The following is a 16,977-nucleotide window of genomic DNA, read 5'->3' as shown; positions in this document are numbered from 1 at the left end:
AATGCAAGTCAAACGCCGCCTATCACACGGTGGGGTTTTCTTCTAGCGTCTTCCCCATTGCCTTAATTGCCTTAGCTTGGGAAGGCCAAGAGAATGAGGGAGAAGAGAAAAGACCCAGAGGAGCCTTTTCGCCAATTGACGAGCTAGGTGAGAAGAGTTGGTTGGGTAGACTCTCGTGACATATCCGTTCCCATCACGGGCCAAAATGTTATCGAAAAATCAACAAACGGGCCATCGAGCCACCGAGACTCTTCCCGCAATTGCATATTTGGGCAGCGTCTGGACCGCAATGGGCCCCAACGTCCAAGTCGGCAGATCCTAACCGAGGCCTTGTGTATGTAGCATGGCTTGGACTGTTCGGCCAATGGAACGGAGTGGGTGGGGGCCCGCAAAGCAGGTTTGGGCCTTTGACAAGTCGACTCGCTTGTGGCACGTTCGCCGGGAATTTGTTTCCCCTTCTTTTTGTATATCCTTCAAACATTCTCGCTCCGCAGTCTCTTTCCACACGTCAAAATTATACACCACGCTCTTTTGTAGGAATGCATGGGACTTACAGTCATGGATCAGCCGGGCTCTCTCGCCTTTCATCCATCCCCATGTAGTACTGAGCGAGAGAGAATCCGGGAATTATCTCGGTGAGGAGTTCCATACATGTTGGTCATTGTGCTGATCTATTTACTGACTGTGGCCGGGTAGGTACTACTGTGCCTTAGATTGCCCGGTGACACTATCGACCCCGAAAACCGGCGATGATGGAGTTGGATCAGCTCAAAATGCTCCACGGGCAGATGAGCAGCCGTCAGCCGGCAATCTTTCGACCGATATTACCTTGACGGCTCTGGCGCAGCTGGGAGTACATCGTTTAGCGTGCAATCGGTCCTTTGTCTCCATTATCGATGGCGGTAATCAACACATCATAGCGGAGGCTACAGCATCGATTTCATTGCGAGATAAAGATAAGCACCTGCCGAACGATGGGATCTACCTTGGAGCGCGAAGTTTAGACCTGGTATGGGGAGTATGCCCACATACAATCAGCCTGTTCACCGGACGAGACATGTCCTGCGCGATCGACACCGATAACATCACCGCAAATCGCACTCGCTACATTATCCGAGATTTTCAGAAAGAGGACAATTTCAAAGATCGTCCGTACGTTCGAGCATGGCCATACATGCGATTCTATGCAGAAGTCCCGTTGTATAGTCCCGCCGGCTTCGTCCTCGGATCCTACTGTGTGGTTGATGACAAGCCCCGGACGATCTTTGGCGAAGATGATGTGAATACACTGAGAGAGGTTGCTGATGCTGTGGCACGGCACTTAGAGCATGTTCGCATAGTCCACTGTCACCGTCGGTCTGAGCGGCTGATCAAAGGATTAACGAATTTTGTTAAAGACCATGCAGACTTTGACCCGCGAGAAGTGTCCAATGACCACCGACTCGAAGCAATGGCTGTCGCATCTAACGTCAATGCGTCGGCCCCAGATAATAGCCCAGGACCTATGGAAGCTTCCTTAAACCAGCAGTTCGGTTTCGTGACTTCTTCCTCTACCAGCCTTTCGGAAGAGCCGTCTCCTCTGTTCTTTTCAGGGCCTGCCTCGGGGCCGACGGAGCCATCGTCTCTGAATTCTAACATTTCCGACCGTCGGTCGTCCCCAGGGGAAGAGAGGTCTATTGACGAAGCTCTCAAAGTTGATACTCAGCCATTGGAGGAGGTAGCAAACAACGCTTCTTCTGTCTCTCTAGCGGAGAGTGCGTCGTTAGGGGAACGTATTGAACGCATTTTTCACAGAGCCAGCATGCTGCTCAGGAACTCAATGGATCTTGATGGTGTAGTGTTTCTCGATGCGGCTCGTACTAATCCTTCATTGTGGGTAGTCCAATTCTCTATTTCATTCCTTGAAGATCATGCTGACTCTCAAGCAGCTTGCCCTCTGATGACCAAACTGGCTGGGAGCCGTTGCCCAAGACTGCCGCACCTGAGTTTCCCGTTGCGCCATATCCTAGTCCTCTGGGACGTTCTCCGACGTCCTCTAAGGCCTCGGAATTGTGCTGCGATGTTTTGAGCAAATCTTTGAAAGTGAGGAAAGGCGAGACCCTCGATACAAAAGCCGACATTATTTTCCGGGAGGATCTTTTGAACCTGCTGGTTACTTCATTTCCACAGGGTCAGATCTTCAACCTAGACGATTCTGTAGATAGTGACCATTACTTGTCGTATGAGTCTGGGCTGAATGATTCGGAGACCCAACACAAACTTATGCAGATGGCCACGAGACAGCTCGGCCAAATTTTACCTGCTGCCAATTCTGTTCTGTTTTTCCCACTGTGGGATCATAACAAATCTCGGTGGATGGCAGGAACCCTTGTCTGGACGCAAGACAATCATCGAGCTTTGGGCATTGAGGAACTTCACTACTTCAAAATATTCGGGGACTCTATTGTCTCTGAGGTCTCTCGTGCGCACTGGGCGACAACCGAGAAATCCAAGTTCGACTTTATCTCGTCAATCAGCCACGAGCTTCGGTCGCCGCTCCACGGAATCTTGGCTAGTGCCGAACTATTGCAGGCAACGTCTCTAGACCCAGCACAGGAGGAAATGGTCAAGATGATTGAGGCTTCAGGTTTGACTCTGTTGGATACCACCGATCATTTGTGGGTGATATCACAACGGATAATTTCCAATAGGGTGCTGATTTATTCACAGGCTCGAATTTTGCAAGATCAATAACCTGACTCAAGTCAAGAGATCGCGAAAGAAGAAGAGCAAAACTGAAGAGTCAAGCTTGGTGTCTGACTTTCATCTTGGACAGTTGGTTGAAGAAGTTGCCGACATTCTGTACACAGGACAAAATGCTTCCGAAATCGTGCTCCAGACTGTGCAGACAACTTCGCCTGACCGTACACAAGCTAGTTCATTCTCCAATGACAATTTGACGGACGACATGTCTGTGATCGTCCGGGTTGAGCAGTGCAACTCTTGGTTCATTCGATCCCTGCCCGGTGCATGGCGGAGAATCGTGATGAACATTCTTGGCAATGCGATGAAATGGACCAAGTCCGGGTTTGTCGAAGTATCTCTATCGAGAATGAGAAACCCGATCGAGCCCCGTACGCCCATCGCACATTTATCAGTCACAGACACTGGCAGCGGTATTGCGCCAGACTTCCTTCGACACAAGCTTTTCTCCCCCTTCTCTCAAGAAGACTCTCTCTCGGAAGGAGTTGGACTTGGTCTCAGCATCGTTCGTCAGCTTGTTGCTTCCTTCCAGGGCCATGTGAACGTTAGGAGTGAGGTTGGTATTGGAACGCAAGTTGACGTCTACATTCCAGTCGAACTTGTTAACAGCCCAGAAGGAAGCCCTGCCTCCTGTCCGTCTCCTTTGAGAGTGGAACCGTGCTCCGAGTCGCCACCACTGCGAGCGTGCTTGGTTTCTTTCAATGGATATCCAGATTTGCAAGAAACACCAACCGGGATGTTGAGTCTTGAGTCGAAGCGAAAACTGTCCATACAGAGCACACTTGCCGATGTGTTCATGTCCCACTTTGGTTGGACTGTTTCCTTGGCGGAGACCCTCAGTAAGGGACAGGGAGATATTGCAGTCATCGAGGAAGCAGTTCTGAGAAGGGAAGCAGAGGGCCTCGAATCACTGGATCAACTGGCGTCGATGCATAGATTTAGGTTCTTCATTGTGTTGGGAAGTAACGCTTCCTTCTTTGAAACCTTCCTCGCACCCAACTTTGTCTGGGTCTCGCAGCCGTATGTTACCATACACAGACCCTTCACTGAGTTTGGAGATAAACTGACAAAGTAAAACAGGTTCGGACCACAGAAAATCCAAAGTGCGATTCAAAAGATCCTGGATTTGGGAAAGCTTGAGCCTGCAGTGGCTGCTACCCCGTCAATCTCCCTCGCGCCATTACTTTCACGTCCTGAAGTTCAACCTTCCCCCACGAGCGACACTTTCCCTGTCACAATGCCTGCTTCTCCAGCGACACGTCGCAGCCTCTCACTCTCCCATGCTCTGCCAATTCGGCCATCTCACGAGCCGCAGGATATCCATGTCCTCGTCGTAGATGACAACGACATCAATCTCAAAATCCTGGCCACATTCATGCGCAAGATCGGCTGCAGCTACGACACAGCTTCGAACGGGCTGATAGCTTTGGAGAAATACAAGGTGTCGCAACGGCGATTCGACTTTGTGTTGATGGGTCAGTTCATCCTTACCCATGGGATTTTAAGATTATGAGCGCCAGCTGACAACCTCCCTTCAGACATCTCAATGCCCGTCATGGACGGCCTAGTGTCCACAAGCAAGATTCGCCAACATGAGAAAGAAAACGGTCTTGAACCTTCTTGCATCATCGCTGTCACTGGTGTCGCCTCGGACACTATGCAACAGCAAGCCCTCGCAGCGGGGATTAACGAGTATTTGATCAAGCCTCTTTCACTTCAAGAGTTGAAGAAGATTATGACCATTACGTGATACCATTTTTAGTGAGCGTTTAGCGAATTTCAAGATCTTGATGGAAGCATAGGTGTTTGGTGTCTTTGATTCTAAGTTTTCTAAATAGTCTTAATGTAATCCGGGAGATCATAATCATTCAAATCATACTGAAGAATTGTGAGGCTGATTCCAGTCCAACCATTTCATTCTGACATCCCTCTGCTCCCTTTACATTGATGATCCCATGCCCTTAATCCTGTCTGCTGGTTAGGTTCCATTGTCTTTGAGGTTTGCTATATGTGGGTTGTAGACTTGCTGTCAACAAGTACGTTGCGACATACGGTATTCTCTGGATGTAGATATCCTATCTGCTCCCCGATTATGCCCTTCCAGTTGCAGTACTGCCAAAATATATCTGTAAGATCCGAAGACCACCTCGGGCAGTCCTTGCCTGCAAACAGCAGACCTGCCTAATATTTCCATTCCCTATATACAATTCTATTTTTCAAGGCATTATTTTCTTTTTGACTTCTTTCATCTGTCTCTTTGTGACTCGATCTTCTGTTTCGATACAGACTCTTCTGCCTAGCGCCACTTGACGCATGCCGATCATTGCCACATTTGTCCTCATCCAAACAGGCATGGTCAACCCGCGGGACAGACTCCTTGTTTAGTCACATCTTTGTTTGTAGAGTTAAGCGTGGTTTTCAGACTCTTCAATACCCACGTCAACATCGACATTAACAAATTTCTTCTTTGGTGAAGATATTGCAAAACCCGGCACTAGTCTGGACTCACTTCCCCGCGCCCAGGAGTGTTATCGATCCTCTTCTTGCTATCGCTCCGCTATGGCGTCACAGGTAGCTACTGGTGTTTTCCAAACCATCGAGACGGTCGACAAAGACAAAATCATTATCAGAGATAAGCTTTATGGAGAGCATGCCATCACCGAGCCTGTGCTGATAGAACTCCTCCAAAGCCCCGAGCTGGCGCGGCTCAAAGGTGTCTGTCAACATGGGGTAACAGCGCTCCTCGGCTTTGGCCCGAAAGTCACCCGCTTCGAACACTCGGTCGGTGCATTTTTGCTTGTACGCAAAGTCGGTGCAAGCGTCGAGGAGCAGGTGGCAGCACTTCTTCATGATATCAGCCACACGAGTCTCAGTCACGTTGTCGATTACGCGCTGTCTCAACCCGGAGAAGACAGTTACCACGAGGTCCACAAGTCTCGATATCTGAAAGGTACTCAATTCCCTCAAATTCTTACCCGGCATGGCTTTGGAGATCTCAAAGCCCTCAATGAGGAACTGTTCCCGCTGGTGGAACAGCCATCACCTCATTTATGTGCTGACCGACTGGACTATTCGCTCCGTGACGCGCTGGCCTTTGAGAAATTCAGCCTTCAATACGTGCAGCAAGTGTTTGAGTCGTTGAAGGCGTTCCCTCACCCCGCATCTCCTAGTCGTTTACTTGTTCTGGAAGACCCCCAGCTTGCACTAGCTCTTGCTCGCGCATACTTAGCTACAGATCGGGACGTCTGGTCAAATCGATCACATGCCGATATCTACAAAAGGACAGGCCAAATTATTAAAGAGTTGGTTCAATCGAGACGTGTGAATGAAGAAGCACTTTGGATTTTATCCGATGCGGATTTTTGGGCGTTACTGCGTCGCGAGGCCTCCCCAGAGCTTCTGAGTGAATTGGACAAGCTCGAGACAGATGGTCTGCCTGACGAGAACAAGCTACGACTTCCACGAGAAACGAAGATTAGGACCCTTGATCCAGATATTTGCCAAGGCACTGAAGGTGATCCCTTGCCTTTGTCGGTGGTTCATCCTGAATGGGCTGTGGAGCGCCGGCAGTACATTCTGAGCCGTGAATCAACACGAGAATAGATCTCGCACACGCTTGGCCTGGATTCCGGTCAACTGTCATGGTTTAACTTGGTTTCGAATTGTACTTCAAAGAACCTGGCATGCAAAACAATAGAAGCTATCAGTAGCAAATCGCTATAGTTGAAAATTTCATATTATGTTTAGTAAATTATCTCAATCTCGGTCCGAGGACATTCGATTCAAAGTTAAAGGCAAGGAGAGTCTCTCGAGAGAGGGCCATGCTTTCCATTCAAGGCAGAAACCGTTGGAGGTTTCTTGATTTGGGTTACCACCACGAATGAACTTTTCTCTGAATTATCCCAGCCCTTCTCTTGAACTATTTTATGATAGGTACTGCCAGACACGTCCTCGACCTACTCATGACTCCCTCGATGACAACGAACTCCAGAGGATAGCCATCTTGCGGTTGAATCAATCACAGTGACCGTACAAAACCATAAACATGCCACCGATCAGGGCCCTAGCTACCGCAATCATGCTGCCGTCTGTCTCGTCGTTCCCGGTGAAAAATCTATTCAGCTCAGCACGGAGCTCGACTCACCAGACGACACCCTGGGTTTCTTGAAAGCCACATACTGTTTCTATACCATATCACAGGCCTCAATTATGGACTTTGATCCTGGAGTCCGCCCAGGGCTTATGTCTGTGACGTTGCCAACCTGATATTTGCCAACGGTCGTGACAGATACAGGTTTACTCCATCCGTAACGGGTTGTCGAGTAGATGGTAGCCCACCGGTCTCATCCTTACAAAAAGGAAATTCCGCCTTGGTGGGCGCTTATGCAGTTTTTCATACAGTCTGGTGTGCCTCTCAATGAAACCACTCTCGAACGCCAATCTGCAGGGTCCGCCCTCTTGGCAGAGTTGGCCTCGTTAAATATATATAACAAGGATTTTCCTGGTTTAACATCATGGAAGCAGGGATTGATAAAAGTGTGCACGGAATTCTTGGATCTAGGAGGTGTCTTGCACATTGTGAAGCCACTCTTTCTGGAGCTTAGTGGCCCTTGGCGTTCAGGTTCTTCGGGACACAGGAAATCTGGATACCGACTCGTTGATCCCTACATTAACGACCTGCAAGTATCCCAGCGCCAGGCAGATGGTTATTCAAGAATTGGCGGAGAGGCGAAAGCAATTGTGGGACATTGCAGTGAAAAGGTTGCCCAGTGGCACTCTTTCGCAGCTCGGAGTTAAGCCCGGCACTCTTTTGGGGTACAAGGCCGCCCAGGTTTATAAAACTCTGAAGACTAAAGGCATTTCCACTGGAGACATTGAATGCAGGCAAGGCTGGCTTGTTTACGAAGCTGCGTCTCTGGACACAGATCTTGCGGATCGCCTTTGGGATGTCGGCTTTCGAGATGTGGACGACGTGGATGATCAGGGCATGACTGCGCTGAAGAAGGTATACAAGTACCCAAGATACGGTCCATATTCGGCTCAGCGTTCCTTTAACATGTCTTGGCTTATTGGTAAAGGCGCCGATACTCGTCTCTCTCCGGTGATATGCGAGTACACTGCGTTGCATTTTCTGGGGGCTATCTTCGGCCGCCTCTCTCATCGGCCCCGCGATCCACCTGTGCAAGGCCCATCGAACTTCGAGATTGTGATGAACTTGATAATGTTAGATGATTCGCGCCACTCATGCCGCTGCTACTGCTCCCCCGGTGGATGTACACCCCTCGCGGTGTTTCTCAGTGAACTTATCAAAACACAGGGGGCCTTTTCCTACACTGAATCTATAGCCATTGATGGTGTAGTAGAGGTGTTGTCATCACTGAGCCCAAAGTCACCTGGAGCCTTCGAAAGAAGGATATTGCCGGAGGTGCTTCGACTGCTCACTTTCAAGACATTGGGGATCACCCACACATGCGCCCACCATAAAGTTCTGCGCTCGAGACTGTCGTTCCGGCCATTCGACCCAGAAGACGCACAGGAAATCCACGAAGAGGAGAAAGATATGATTCAAGAACTGGACTATCTTGTTCTGGTGTTTACATCCGACTACAAAAGACTGGGCCTACCTTTTGGAGAATTCCTCCGGGAGCACTGGTGCAACCGAATCGTCTCGAAGAGTGAATCGCTAAGCGAGGAACAAAAGCATCAAATTCAGGAAATCGGCGTTATTTTGGAGTGGACGGTGGAGAGTAGGCTGATGCAGGGTCCATGGATTATTTTGAATGACTTTTAGCTACGAAGCCGTTTTTATTTCCCCTATATACGACTGATCGTGGTCAATTCTACAGTATGCTCTTTTATCTGTATCCGAGAAGAACAAAACGACTTAGAAATCTTGCAAGTAGTCAAACGGGTATTAGCTAGAAGATAGTAATTAATAACTTACGATTACGAGGCTCAACTAATCATAGGGTGTAGTGTCGGATTAGTAGTTTGGGGTGTCGTTTTACATAGCAATTCCTCCCCAGAAAAGTACACATCAGATACAAAACCCCCGCTGTCCACGGGCATAAATTCAACAGTACGTGCACATCCCATCACGATGATACAGAGAAATAAACAGAGAGAAAGAAAAACACAACCCATCCCAGCTCAACTCAACCCTATGTACAGACATTGATTGCCAAAAAAAGCATCGAGAAAGCAAAACAGAGGGCGCAAGTCGAACTAAACAAATTAGAAAACTAGACATCAAACACACAGCGCCACCTATCACGCAAATAGCAATACGCATCGTAAACCTCACTACCGGGACTGTAAGTCTGGGGGGCGTAGGGTAGTGTGGGGAATGGAGTATGTAGGAGGCAACGATTGGAAGGATGGTGGTTATCCGTAGAGGTGGATGTGCGTAACGGGAGGAAGGGTCGGATATTTGGCATTGAGGAGGAAGAGATGAGTGATGGAGATAGAGATGTGAGAATGAGACGAGAGTGATAGTGACAGTGACAGAAGGTGGAGGGTGGTAGATATAGATAGGAGATAGGAGGACGAGAGCGACGAGAACATGTGTGGTGAGCCAGAGTTGAACTGGAAGGGTATGGGGGGTATAGAAAGGAAGACGAGAGTTACTAGAGCTAGAAGGGGGGATGCAAGATGTGAAATATGAGAAGAAGCCCGGGAAAAAAAGGGTACCTGCTTTTCATTGTACGGCGGCACAGAAGTATGGGTGCAGGGGGTATCTCTCTCCTTCTGTCATTCTCTATTCCTGTCCGAATCCGAGCGTCTCCTCTACCGCGATGGTCATCTTGTGCTCCAAGGTGTCGTGGGTCTTGTACGGAGGCAGATCCAGACGGTTGAAGCAGGTGTGAGACTTCGGCAGAGCCAAAGGGTCACCCGACTTCTCGATGGTGAACCGTCTGGGGCCATCCGAACCCTGCAGATCCTTGAAGCCGTTGACGGGGATACGCGAGGTACCCGTGGTGAACTGCAGCAGACGCGACTTCTGCTCGGCGTCCCAGCTGCGGACGATCTTCCAGAAGTTCTGGATGACCTCGTCCTGCTCCTGGTAGCCGCGGTAGTCGGTGTGCTTCTTCCAGTCGTCAACGTCGATGTCGGCGATACCACCAATGAGCAGCTCCAGCTCGCGCTCGTCGAAAACGTTGACAAGGTCAGCCGGGATCAACTCGTTGAATCCGGACATGAACGCGTTGAACTGCTCCTCAACCCGCTTCATGATCTTCCACTCCGTCACCAGCTCAATGTACTGCGCCTTGTTCTCGTTGGTGACGGGAATGTCCCGACCACCGGGTATCAAATCAATGGTGCGGCGCTCTCCAAACTTCTCATCATCCACGGAGAAAGTGAGCTCAACAATTCCCTCAATATCATTATCCCTACGCCAAAAGTAAGCATTATGTCAAACGTCAAAAGGTGGGACAGAAACTTACAAGGTCCACGCCAAGTTGCGATGCAGATCTTCATCGACACCCTCCATATCCTGTAGACTCACCTTCTTGCGCAACATCATCTTGTAGAAGGCACCGATGAAGAAGGAGTCCAGGAAACGGCGATGGAAAATTGCCAAACCAACGACTCGGCCGATGAACTTGAAGTAGTTCAGATGCTCGGGGTTGACGCCAGAGTGGGGATTAATTTGCAGGGTATAATTGTCGTGGGCGGAGTATTCGAAGAGACAGTAGAAGGGATTGAACATTTCGTGGGAAAGGAGGAAGAAGAATTCACTGTCAAAAGAGTTAGAATTCACAAGGGTTTCAAAATAAATGCAAAACAAATAACATACCGAGAAAGACCACCGTAGTCGAGACCATCTTCACCGTCAAACTTGATCATCAAGCGTTTCTTGAGGTCCGATGCGCTCTGACGCATAATCTCGGCGTACGAATCCTCAAAGATGTTATTACGGCGGACCTTGACATGGCACTGTCCAGACATAATCCGAAGAGCAGGCTGCGAGCGGAAGTAGATCAGCTTGCGACGGAAATCACGCTTGTACTGCGGAACACCCTGATCAAGCGACGAAGGCAAGCGGGGGTCATCCCAAGTAGTTGTCTTCGTGTTGTGATCCACAAAGTACACCCGAGCAGTATTGGTGAGACGCATTTCCCAGCCACTCGGCAGCGGTCCGAGCTGGGAGACGGGCTGTTGCTGGATGGTGGTGTTGTTTCCGCCCTGGTTCTGGTTCTGGCCGTACATGCGAATGTACTGCTGACGGCGGGGATCAACCCAGGTCGTGGTGCGCGTATTATGATCGACAAAGTATGATCGTCCTTCCGGAGTATGCCTTTGTTCCCATCCTGGTGGAAGCTCTCCGGTTCCTGCAGTGGTTGCTCCAGTGGCCATCATGGATACTGCATTGGCTTGAGAACCTGTACCGCCAGCGGCAGCTGCGGCGGGAGAGGCGGCGGCACCAGGTGGTGGAGTAGTAGGTTGTTGGCCGTCGGACAGGTTGGGGGAATTGGCACCGGTACGGTCCTCGGGGAGCATTCGGCTTTGGTGAGCGCGTCGCTCCAGTTGCATGTTCGCTTCACGCTGACTGCGCTGGGTATGTTCGTTGTAGTTGGCCGAGGGTCGAGACCAGGTCGTGGTGCGCGTGTTGTGGTCCACGTAATATGTCCGTCCCAGATTATCCTCTCGACGTTCCCAGCCCGCAGGTAGTCGACCCTGACTATCCTCGAATGAACTCAAGTTGGCGCGCGAGGGAGCATTGGCGCCAGGCGGAGCGGATCCGTTTGGAGCACCGGGCGGGGGGTGAGTTAGGGAAGCCCGGTTGCTGAGTGACCCGCTAGACGCAGCGGCAGGTGTATCAAGATTGATTGGACCAGCCTGGGGTGTGGACGAGGAAGACGCAACCTGTGGCACAAGGCCGCTTGAGGTTGAAGACTGTACCTGTTGACGTTGAAGGCCGTTGGCCTGGGTCTGGGTCGGGGCGGTCAGATTAGTGGACAGGTTGATGATTAGCTTTCCGTGAACGACGAGGTTGTCGTTTGATTTTTTGAGGTCCCGGGTGAGCATTTCTATAGCGAGAGACGCGGTTAACTTTCGTGTGGCCCAATCGAATCGGGGGCAATCATCCAACTTACCATCACCCCCCATCTGAAGATCGATGACATCGCCGATGCGCACATTGATCACACCGAGGAAACCCTGATCCTTCTTCTTGAACTTCTTCTGATCGAAGATCTGAATCGCAAGAATACTGTCTTCGTTGACTCGTCTACAACAAACCCCCGTTAGTAAAGGTGAATCGATTTGCAGACGGAAGTGGGGTAAACGGTCACATACAGATCGAACGGCTCATTCCAGTATGGGTTCAAGGTCTTCTTAATCACAGAGGTAGTATGAGTTTGCTCCCCGCCAACCGTGGCCACGGCGAAGGGATCGGGGAAACCTAAAGATGAGATGGGTCAGCAAAGCAACCCCGCCTGACGGCTTGACTCGGGGTCGATTTGAACAGGGAAAACCACATACGGAAGACATCGCGCTTGTAAAGACCGTCCGCCGCGATAACTATACAGACGAGAAGGGAGGATTAGTTTCATGTGTCAAGGATGGCGGACCACCAGCCCCGCAAACCATCCCGCCATGGGATGCAGGGCGACAAGAAACAAGGTAATCTTACTCGTGACTCGGAGGTTTGGCTGGCTACAATTCGAGAGATCAGCATTGAGGTCATATACCAAATTTCCCGATCGGAAAGACGAAGAATACTCGGTATACAAGTAAATAGGAGGGCGGGGGTAGGAAAAACGTACGCTGGCAGATTAGAAGCCATGGTGGAGGCCCTCGTTGCTTCACAAGCACACCGTTCGGTGCGAAAGGCCGATCAATCAAGCCCAGGCCTCGAGATGCGAAGCGCACATCCACGAGCGGTGAAGTCGTGGCGATAGATTCGCAGATCTTGGATATTACCCTGTAGAGAGAGGAAGGCTGTGATGTGGAGGGAGGAGCGAGGGAGGGGGGGGAGGAGAAGTGCGTGTGCAGTGCTGATGTTTGATGAAGATCGAAGGAGGAGAAGAAGAGGGAGGCTTGGTGTCCAGACGTGGTAAGCGCTGGTACGAGTCGTCGTATTGGCAGTCTTTTTCAGGTAGGCACTGCCCGTGTAAGCATGGTAAGGTACGGTTTTCAGTACTAGTCTCTGGCAGGTACTCCGCCTACGTAACGACTATGAAATGCACCCGTATGAGGTACTTGATTGGTACCTCCCAACTGAATTTTCAGATCGATCATGATGGGTAAGAATTATGCGATAGATTACCAAGTTACTCTCATTTGTTGCTCCTGGATCGCTAGCACGACTACTGGGGCTGAGCAATAGAGGATCCCTCTCACTATGGGCGGGACCAAGTCGGGCATCTGCCAACGACGACTAAGCCACAATCGAATGCTATATCAGCCACCGATGTAGCATTTGCATATCGCCTGGTTAGCCGTCCTAACATGTGGTGTCCATATAGGCAAGGGTGCTCTCGTGGTTAACACGGGTCAATGCATCGAAAAGAACCTTTTATTATAACTGCTTACGTCCTAGGAATTTCATTACCCGTTGAAGCTGGCTTGTTCATCTCCGCGATCAGATCAGGGTAGAAAGGTCACAGAAACTGAAACAGAACGAGACTAGTATCTTAGGGGTTAACAATGCGATATACTCTCCGTTGAAAATGAAAATGCAGAATGAAGTAACTAACTGGTTAGCCTGTATACAGAAAATTCAATCAGTCCTGGTGGGTGCGCGCGGGAGAGCCAGTGGCAAGGTCTGATAATAATAGAGCAAATGCCAGCCATCGTACCTTACAACGGGCCTGAGACTGTTTCTTGTCTGTGCCCTTTTCGGGCGCTAGTTGGAACTTGATATTGATCTAGGCAGCGAAATTAAATGCTGACTACGAAATACTTACCCCAACAAGTAAGATTTCAAGGACCCAGACCAAGCTAGATACTGATTCGGTACTTATCGTGAAGGAGTTCGATAATCGATAACTACTGCGCCTGATCTTCCTTGTCAGCAAGTACTGGGCTTTACTGTCCGTATCTCCACGTATACACTCCACAACTACAATCTTATCTCAGCTGATATATCTGATTGTCAATGATTCGATGCAAGAAAACAAAAGAAGAGACAAAAAAAAAAACAAAGTATCCCATGATTACACAATTTGCCCCAAGCCACCCCCTCAGCATAAGAGGGCCGCGCTTGATATGCCCCGGCGGTTATTGTACATCCCATTGACCCACAACTCCAAAGCCACACAGACACAACCCAGATGTACCCCAGTGGCAGAGAGAACCAACCAATTCATGTCCCTTTTGGAAACCCTTTTGGAAAAGGTAGGAGAAAGAGAGAAATTCGGAAGCCAAGGGCCGCGGGATATTCGGAAGAGGGTTGTGGGGTTTGATCCATATCCCTTCCTTTGCGCCCGCCCAATCCCTCCTGTCCCTGCGGATTCCATGGCATCGAGAAGTGGACTTGTTTGAGAAAGCTGTATTGCTGAGCCCCGGTGCTTTAGTAGGGAGCATAGCCACGACCCCGACCCCGATATCCACCCCGATAGCTTCCACGGGGGCCACCACGCCCACGGCCGCCACGGAATCCACCCCGTCCACGACCGCGGGTCATTCCAGGGACGTTGGTGCGCTTAGGAGTGACCTATACGGAGAGAAGAAAAAAAGTATATTAGTCTTATGAAGCCTGATGGCAGGGCGAGCATCGCGGGGCAGTGATGAACTCACCTTCAAGTTGCGGCCACGGAAGACACTCTCATTCAGAACCAACGCCTGGGCCACAAGACTGGGCTCGGCAAATTCGACGTAGGCATAACTGTACACTCAAATATCAGCTTCTGTGGTCATGCAAGGTGAATCATCTTCGATCGTGATACAAACGCACCCCTTCGGCTGGCCGGAAAACTTGTCCAGCAGGATAGTCACCCGGTTAATGGAACCGCAGCTCTGAAAGTGTGCCTGGATCTCCTCAGGTGAAGCACCGTAGTCCACGTTTCCGACGAATACACTCCGCGCATCAATGTCCTCTTTGTTTTCCTGGAGGCCCTCGGTTTGCTGGTCCAGTGTCTCTTGCATGTCGCGCAACTTGGCGGCCTCGGATTCCATCTCGGCAACTCGGCGCTTCATCGCGGCAATTTCCTCCTGTAGGGCCAAATTAAATGCTGTCAGCTCGGTTTATAGCAGCGGTTTCCTGCGGCGATAGAATGGAGCTTCACGGCGCCGAATCCGCAGGAGCGCAGCTTCCCTACGTACCTCATCGTCGACACCCTCCTCCTGAGGAGGGATCTGCTCCTCCTTCAGCTCGGTGCTCTCGGAAGCCATGGTGATGGCGGTTGTATATGGGGTGGATGGGGGTTAGCTCTGTCGTAGAAAGCTTCTCGGAGATGAGAGGAGCAGTCGGATCGGAGCTTTAAGACGGGCGTATCCAGCGAATGCGCAAGAGCGGAGGAGACAAATTGAAGTTGGACCAGGAAAATAGAAAAGACGCAACTCTAAAATTGATTGAACGAAGGATTGTTGAGCACAAAGAAGATCTACCAATGGAGATCTTTGCGGGGCGGTAGGAGATATGAGGCGCGCGGTGAAATTGGGACTTGGACGATTACCGTTTCGGGACTAGTGGGTCTCTGCCTGCTTCGCGACGAAGGCCTATGTCGACACCTCATGTCTACCGATGAAACAGAACATGATCGACTCAAGTTGTCTAGTAAGGGAGATCTGGACAATCGAAAAATGGAGCTTTATACTCGTGGAAGTAATGCATCCATTAGAATACCAAATAAAAATGGATCTAGGGTTTTCTCGGCCTACAACCACATCTTAGAACAAGGAGCCCACGAGAAGAGATCTATATACAAGCGAGAGTAAAGAGACGACCGTATGAATCGTATGGATCAACCTAATTTGAGGTATCAAAGATCAAATTGAAGCAAAGAATCCAAGCTGGCTAGAAAAGAAACACAGACATGAGGGGCGGGTAAGAAGAGGTCTATATACAAAGGAGAGAGGAATGGTGAAAAGATGGGTAAAGAAGAAGGCGGACGTGGGATCAAGATGCCGGCACCACTGCTGGAGCAGGGGCATGATTCTTGCGATATGAGACCTTCTCAACCGACACGTTCTCAACGCCATTAGCGTCCGTCTTGAGTTGATACACGTAGAGCACCAAAACATCCCCCTGGATCTATTTCCTTTGTAAGCTTACGCGCGCCAACAAAGCTTATATATTTATGACTTACATCCATCAAGCAGAAGCTCGGCGTTGGTTCTTCGCCCTCCGGCCAGAAGCCCGAGCTCATGGCGCCTGTGGCACTCCCCGGGTTGATGAAGAAGCGGCCCTCCATCTCGAATGCCTCGAACCGGTGAGTACCGCCCCAAAGCAAGATATCCACGTCCATCTGCCGGGCTGCGATCAACAGCGCATCGGCGTCACCGGGCGGGATGATGGTGTGTCCGTGAGTGAAACCGATGCGCAGGCTGCCGTGATTTACGACCTTGGAGAGCGGGAGGTTGGGGGAGTCAACATCGTAGTCACCCTTGACCATTTGCAGGTCTGGGGCGATCTGGCGGAGGAACTCATAGGTATCGCGATCGGTGAGGTTACCCAGGCAGAGGATTTGGCCGATCTTGCCGGGGGTCAGGAGTTTGCGGAACTAGAACGAATAGCTGGGTTAGTTGTGTTTGAGGCGATTATGACCCTGGGAGGTGTTGTTGTGTACCTTGGCGGGGAGGTCCTAAGGGAGATGGGTTAGCTGTCGTATTCTGGGAAGCTGTGATATCATGGGCGCCTAAGCTTATGGATCTGGAGACTCACGGGAGCTCGATCAGGGATGAATAGGTCACCAATGACTAGGACCAGACGGGCGGTCATGCTGGGCGGGTGGGGTTAAGGGGTGGAAGATCGGAGATTCAATGGGCCATGCCAATTTCGGGGAGTCCAGACAGATCCAAGCAAGATCCAAACAAGAGCACAGCAACAGCCGGACGCGGGCGATAGCCTGACGGGGACAGCTTCGCGGGGAAGCCACGAGCGCGAAGCCCTGAGCCCTAATTCATGCCCCAATTGGGGATAGTGTCCCCCAGCGGATGCGGTCCCGATGTTGTCTGAAGCATCCCGATCTTCGCAGCTGGGCATTGGTTCGTGAGGCCGAATCTCTCGCCCGACTGCTGTTCGGTTTGATCAGTCCAATCCACTAGCATCAAACGGATGAGTTTATT

General features: G+C 50.5%; 6 protein-coding genes across 6 annotated transcripts; 3 read left to right on the top strand and 3 right to left on the bottom strand.

The window, feature by feature from the left end:
- Nucleotides 1-543: 543 nt before the first annotated feature.
- N7458_011731 (uncharacterized protein) lies at nucleotides 544-4,492 on the top strand (the record flags this gene model as incomplete). Its single annotated transcript, XM_056915113.1, has 6 exons — nucleotides 544-635; nucleotides 697-1,872; nucleotides 1,929-2,657; nucleotides 2,710-3,762; nucleotides 3,823-4,217; nucleotides 4,281-4,492. The coding sequence occupies 6 exons, from the start codon at nucleotides 544-546 to the stop codon at nucleotides 4,490-4,492; spliced, it is 3,657 nt and encodes a 1,218-aa protein (XP_056759867.1).
- Nucleotides 4,493-5,301: 809 nt separating this feature from the next.
- On the top strand, nucleotides 5,302-6,345 carry N7458_011730 (uncharacterized protein; the record flags this gene model as incomplete). Its single annotated transcript, XM_056915112.1, has 1 exon — nucleotides 5,302-6,345. The coding sequence occupies one exon, from the start codon at nucleotides 5,302-5,304 to the stop codon at nucleotides 6,343-6,345; it is 1,044 nt and encodes a 347-aa protein (XP_056759866.1).
- Nucleotides 6,346-7,444: 1,099 nt separating this feature from the next.
- N7458_011729 (uncharacterized protein) lies at nucleotides 7,445-8,533 on the top strand (the record flags this gene model as incomplete). The annotated part of the gene is made up of 1 exon (XM_056915111.1): nucleotides 7,445-8,533. The coding sequence occupies one exon, from the start codon at nucleotides 7,445-7,447 to the stop codon at nucleotides 8,531-8,533; it is 1,089 nt and encodes a 362-aa protein (XP_056759865.1).
- A 966-nt stretch (nucleotides 8,534-9,499) lies between these two features.
- Nucleotides 9,500-12,532, bottom strand: N7458_011728 (NEDD4 family E3 ubiquitin-protein ligase; the record flags this gene model as incomplete). The annotated part of the gene is made up of 8 exons (XM_056915110.1): nucleotides 9,500-10,133; nucleotides 10,188-10,481; nucleotides 10,541-11,774; nucleotides 11,841-11,974; nucleotides 12,043-12,148; nucleotides 12,229-12,267; nucleotides 12,380-12,402; nucleotides 12,513-12,532. 8 exons carry the CDS (start codon nucleotides 12,530-12,532, stop codon nucleotides 9,500-9,502), a joined length of 2,484 nt encoding a protein of 827 aa, XP_056759864.1.
- Nucleotides 12,533-14,260: 1,728 nt separating this feature from the next.
- On the bottom strand, nucleotides 14,261-15,081 carry N7458_011727 (polyadenylate-binding protein; the record flags this gene model as incomplete). Its single annotated transcript, XM_056915109.1, has 4 exons — nucleotides 14,261-14,404; nucleotides 14,488-14,575; nucleotides 14,645-14,901; nucleotides 15,013-15,081. The coding sequence occupies 4 exons, from the start codon at nucleotides 15,079-15,081 to the stop codon at nucleotides 14,261-14,263; spliced, it is 558 nt and encodes a 185-aa protein (XP_056759863.1).
- Nucleotides 15,082-15,808: 727 nt separating this feature from the next.
- On the bottom strand, nucleotides 15,809-16,630 carry N7458_011726 (vacuolar protein sorting-associated protein 29; the record flags this gene model as incomplete). The annotated part of the gene is made up of 4 exons (XM_056915108.1): nucleotides 15,809-15,943; nucleotides 15,999-16,412; nucleotides 16,479-16,493; nucleotides 16,574-16,630. The coding sequence occupies 4 exons, from the start codon at nucleotides 16,628-16,630 to the stop codon at nucleotides 15,809-15,811; spliced, it is 621 nt and encodes a 206-aa protein (XP_056759862.1).
- Between the last annotated feature and the right edge of the window lie 347 nt (nucleotides 16,631-16,977).

Source organism: Penicillium daleae, assembly GCF_028827525.1.
Source record: "Penicillium daleae strain IBT 16125 chromosome Unknown utg000009l_segment0_segment0, whole genome shotgun sequence".
Classification (NCBI taxonomy): Eukaryota; Fungi; Ascomycota; class Eurotiomycetes; order Eurotiales; family Aspergillaceae; genus Penicillium; species Penicillium daleae.
The sequence above is the reverse complement of the archived record's forward strand: the minus strand, read 5'-3'. Positions and strand labels throughout refer to the sequence as shown.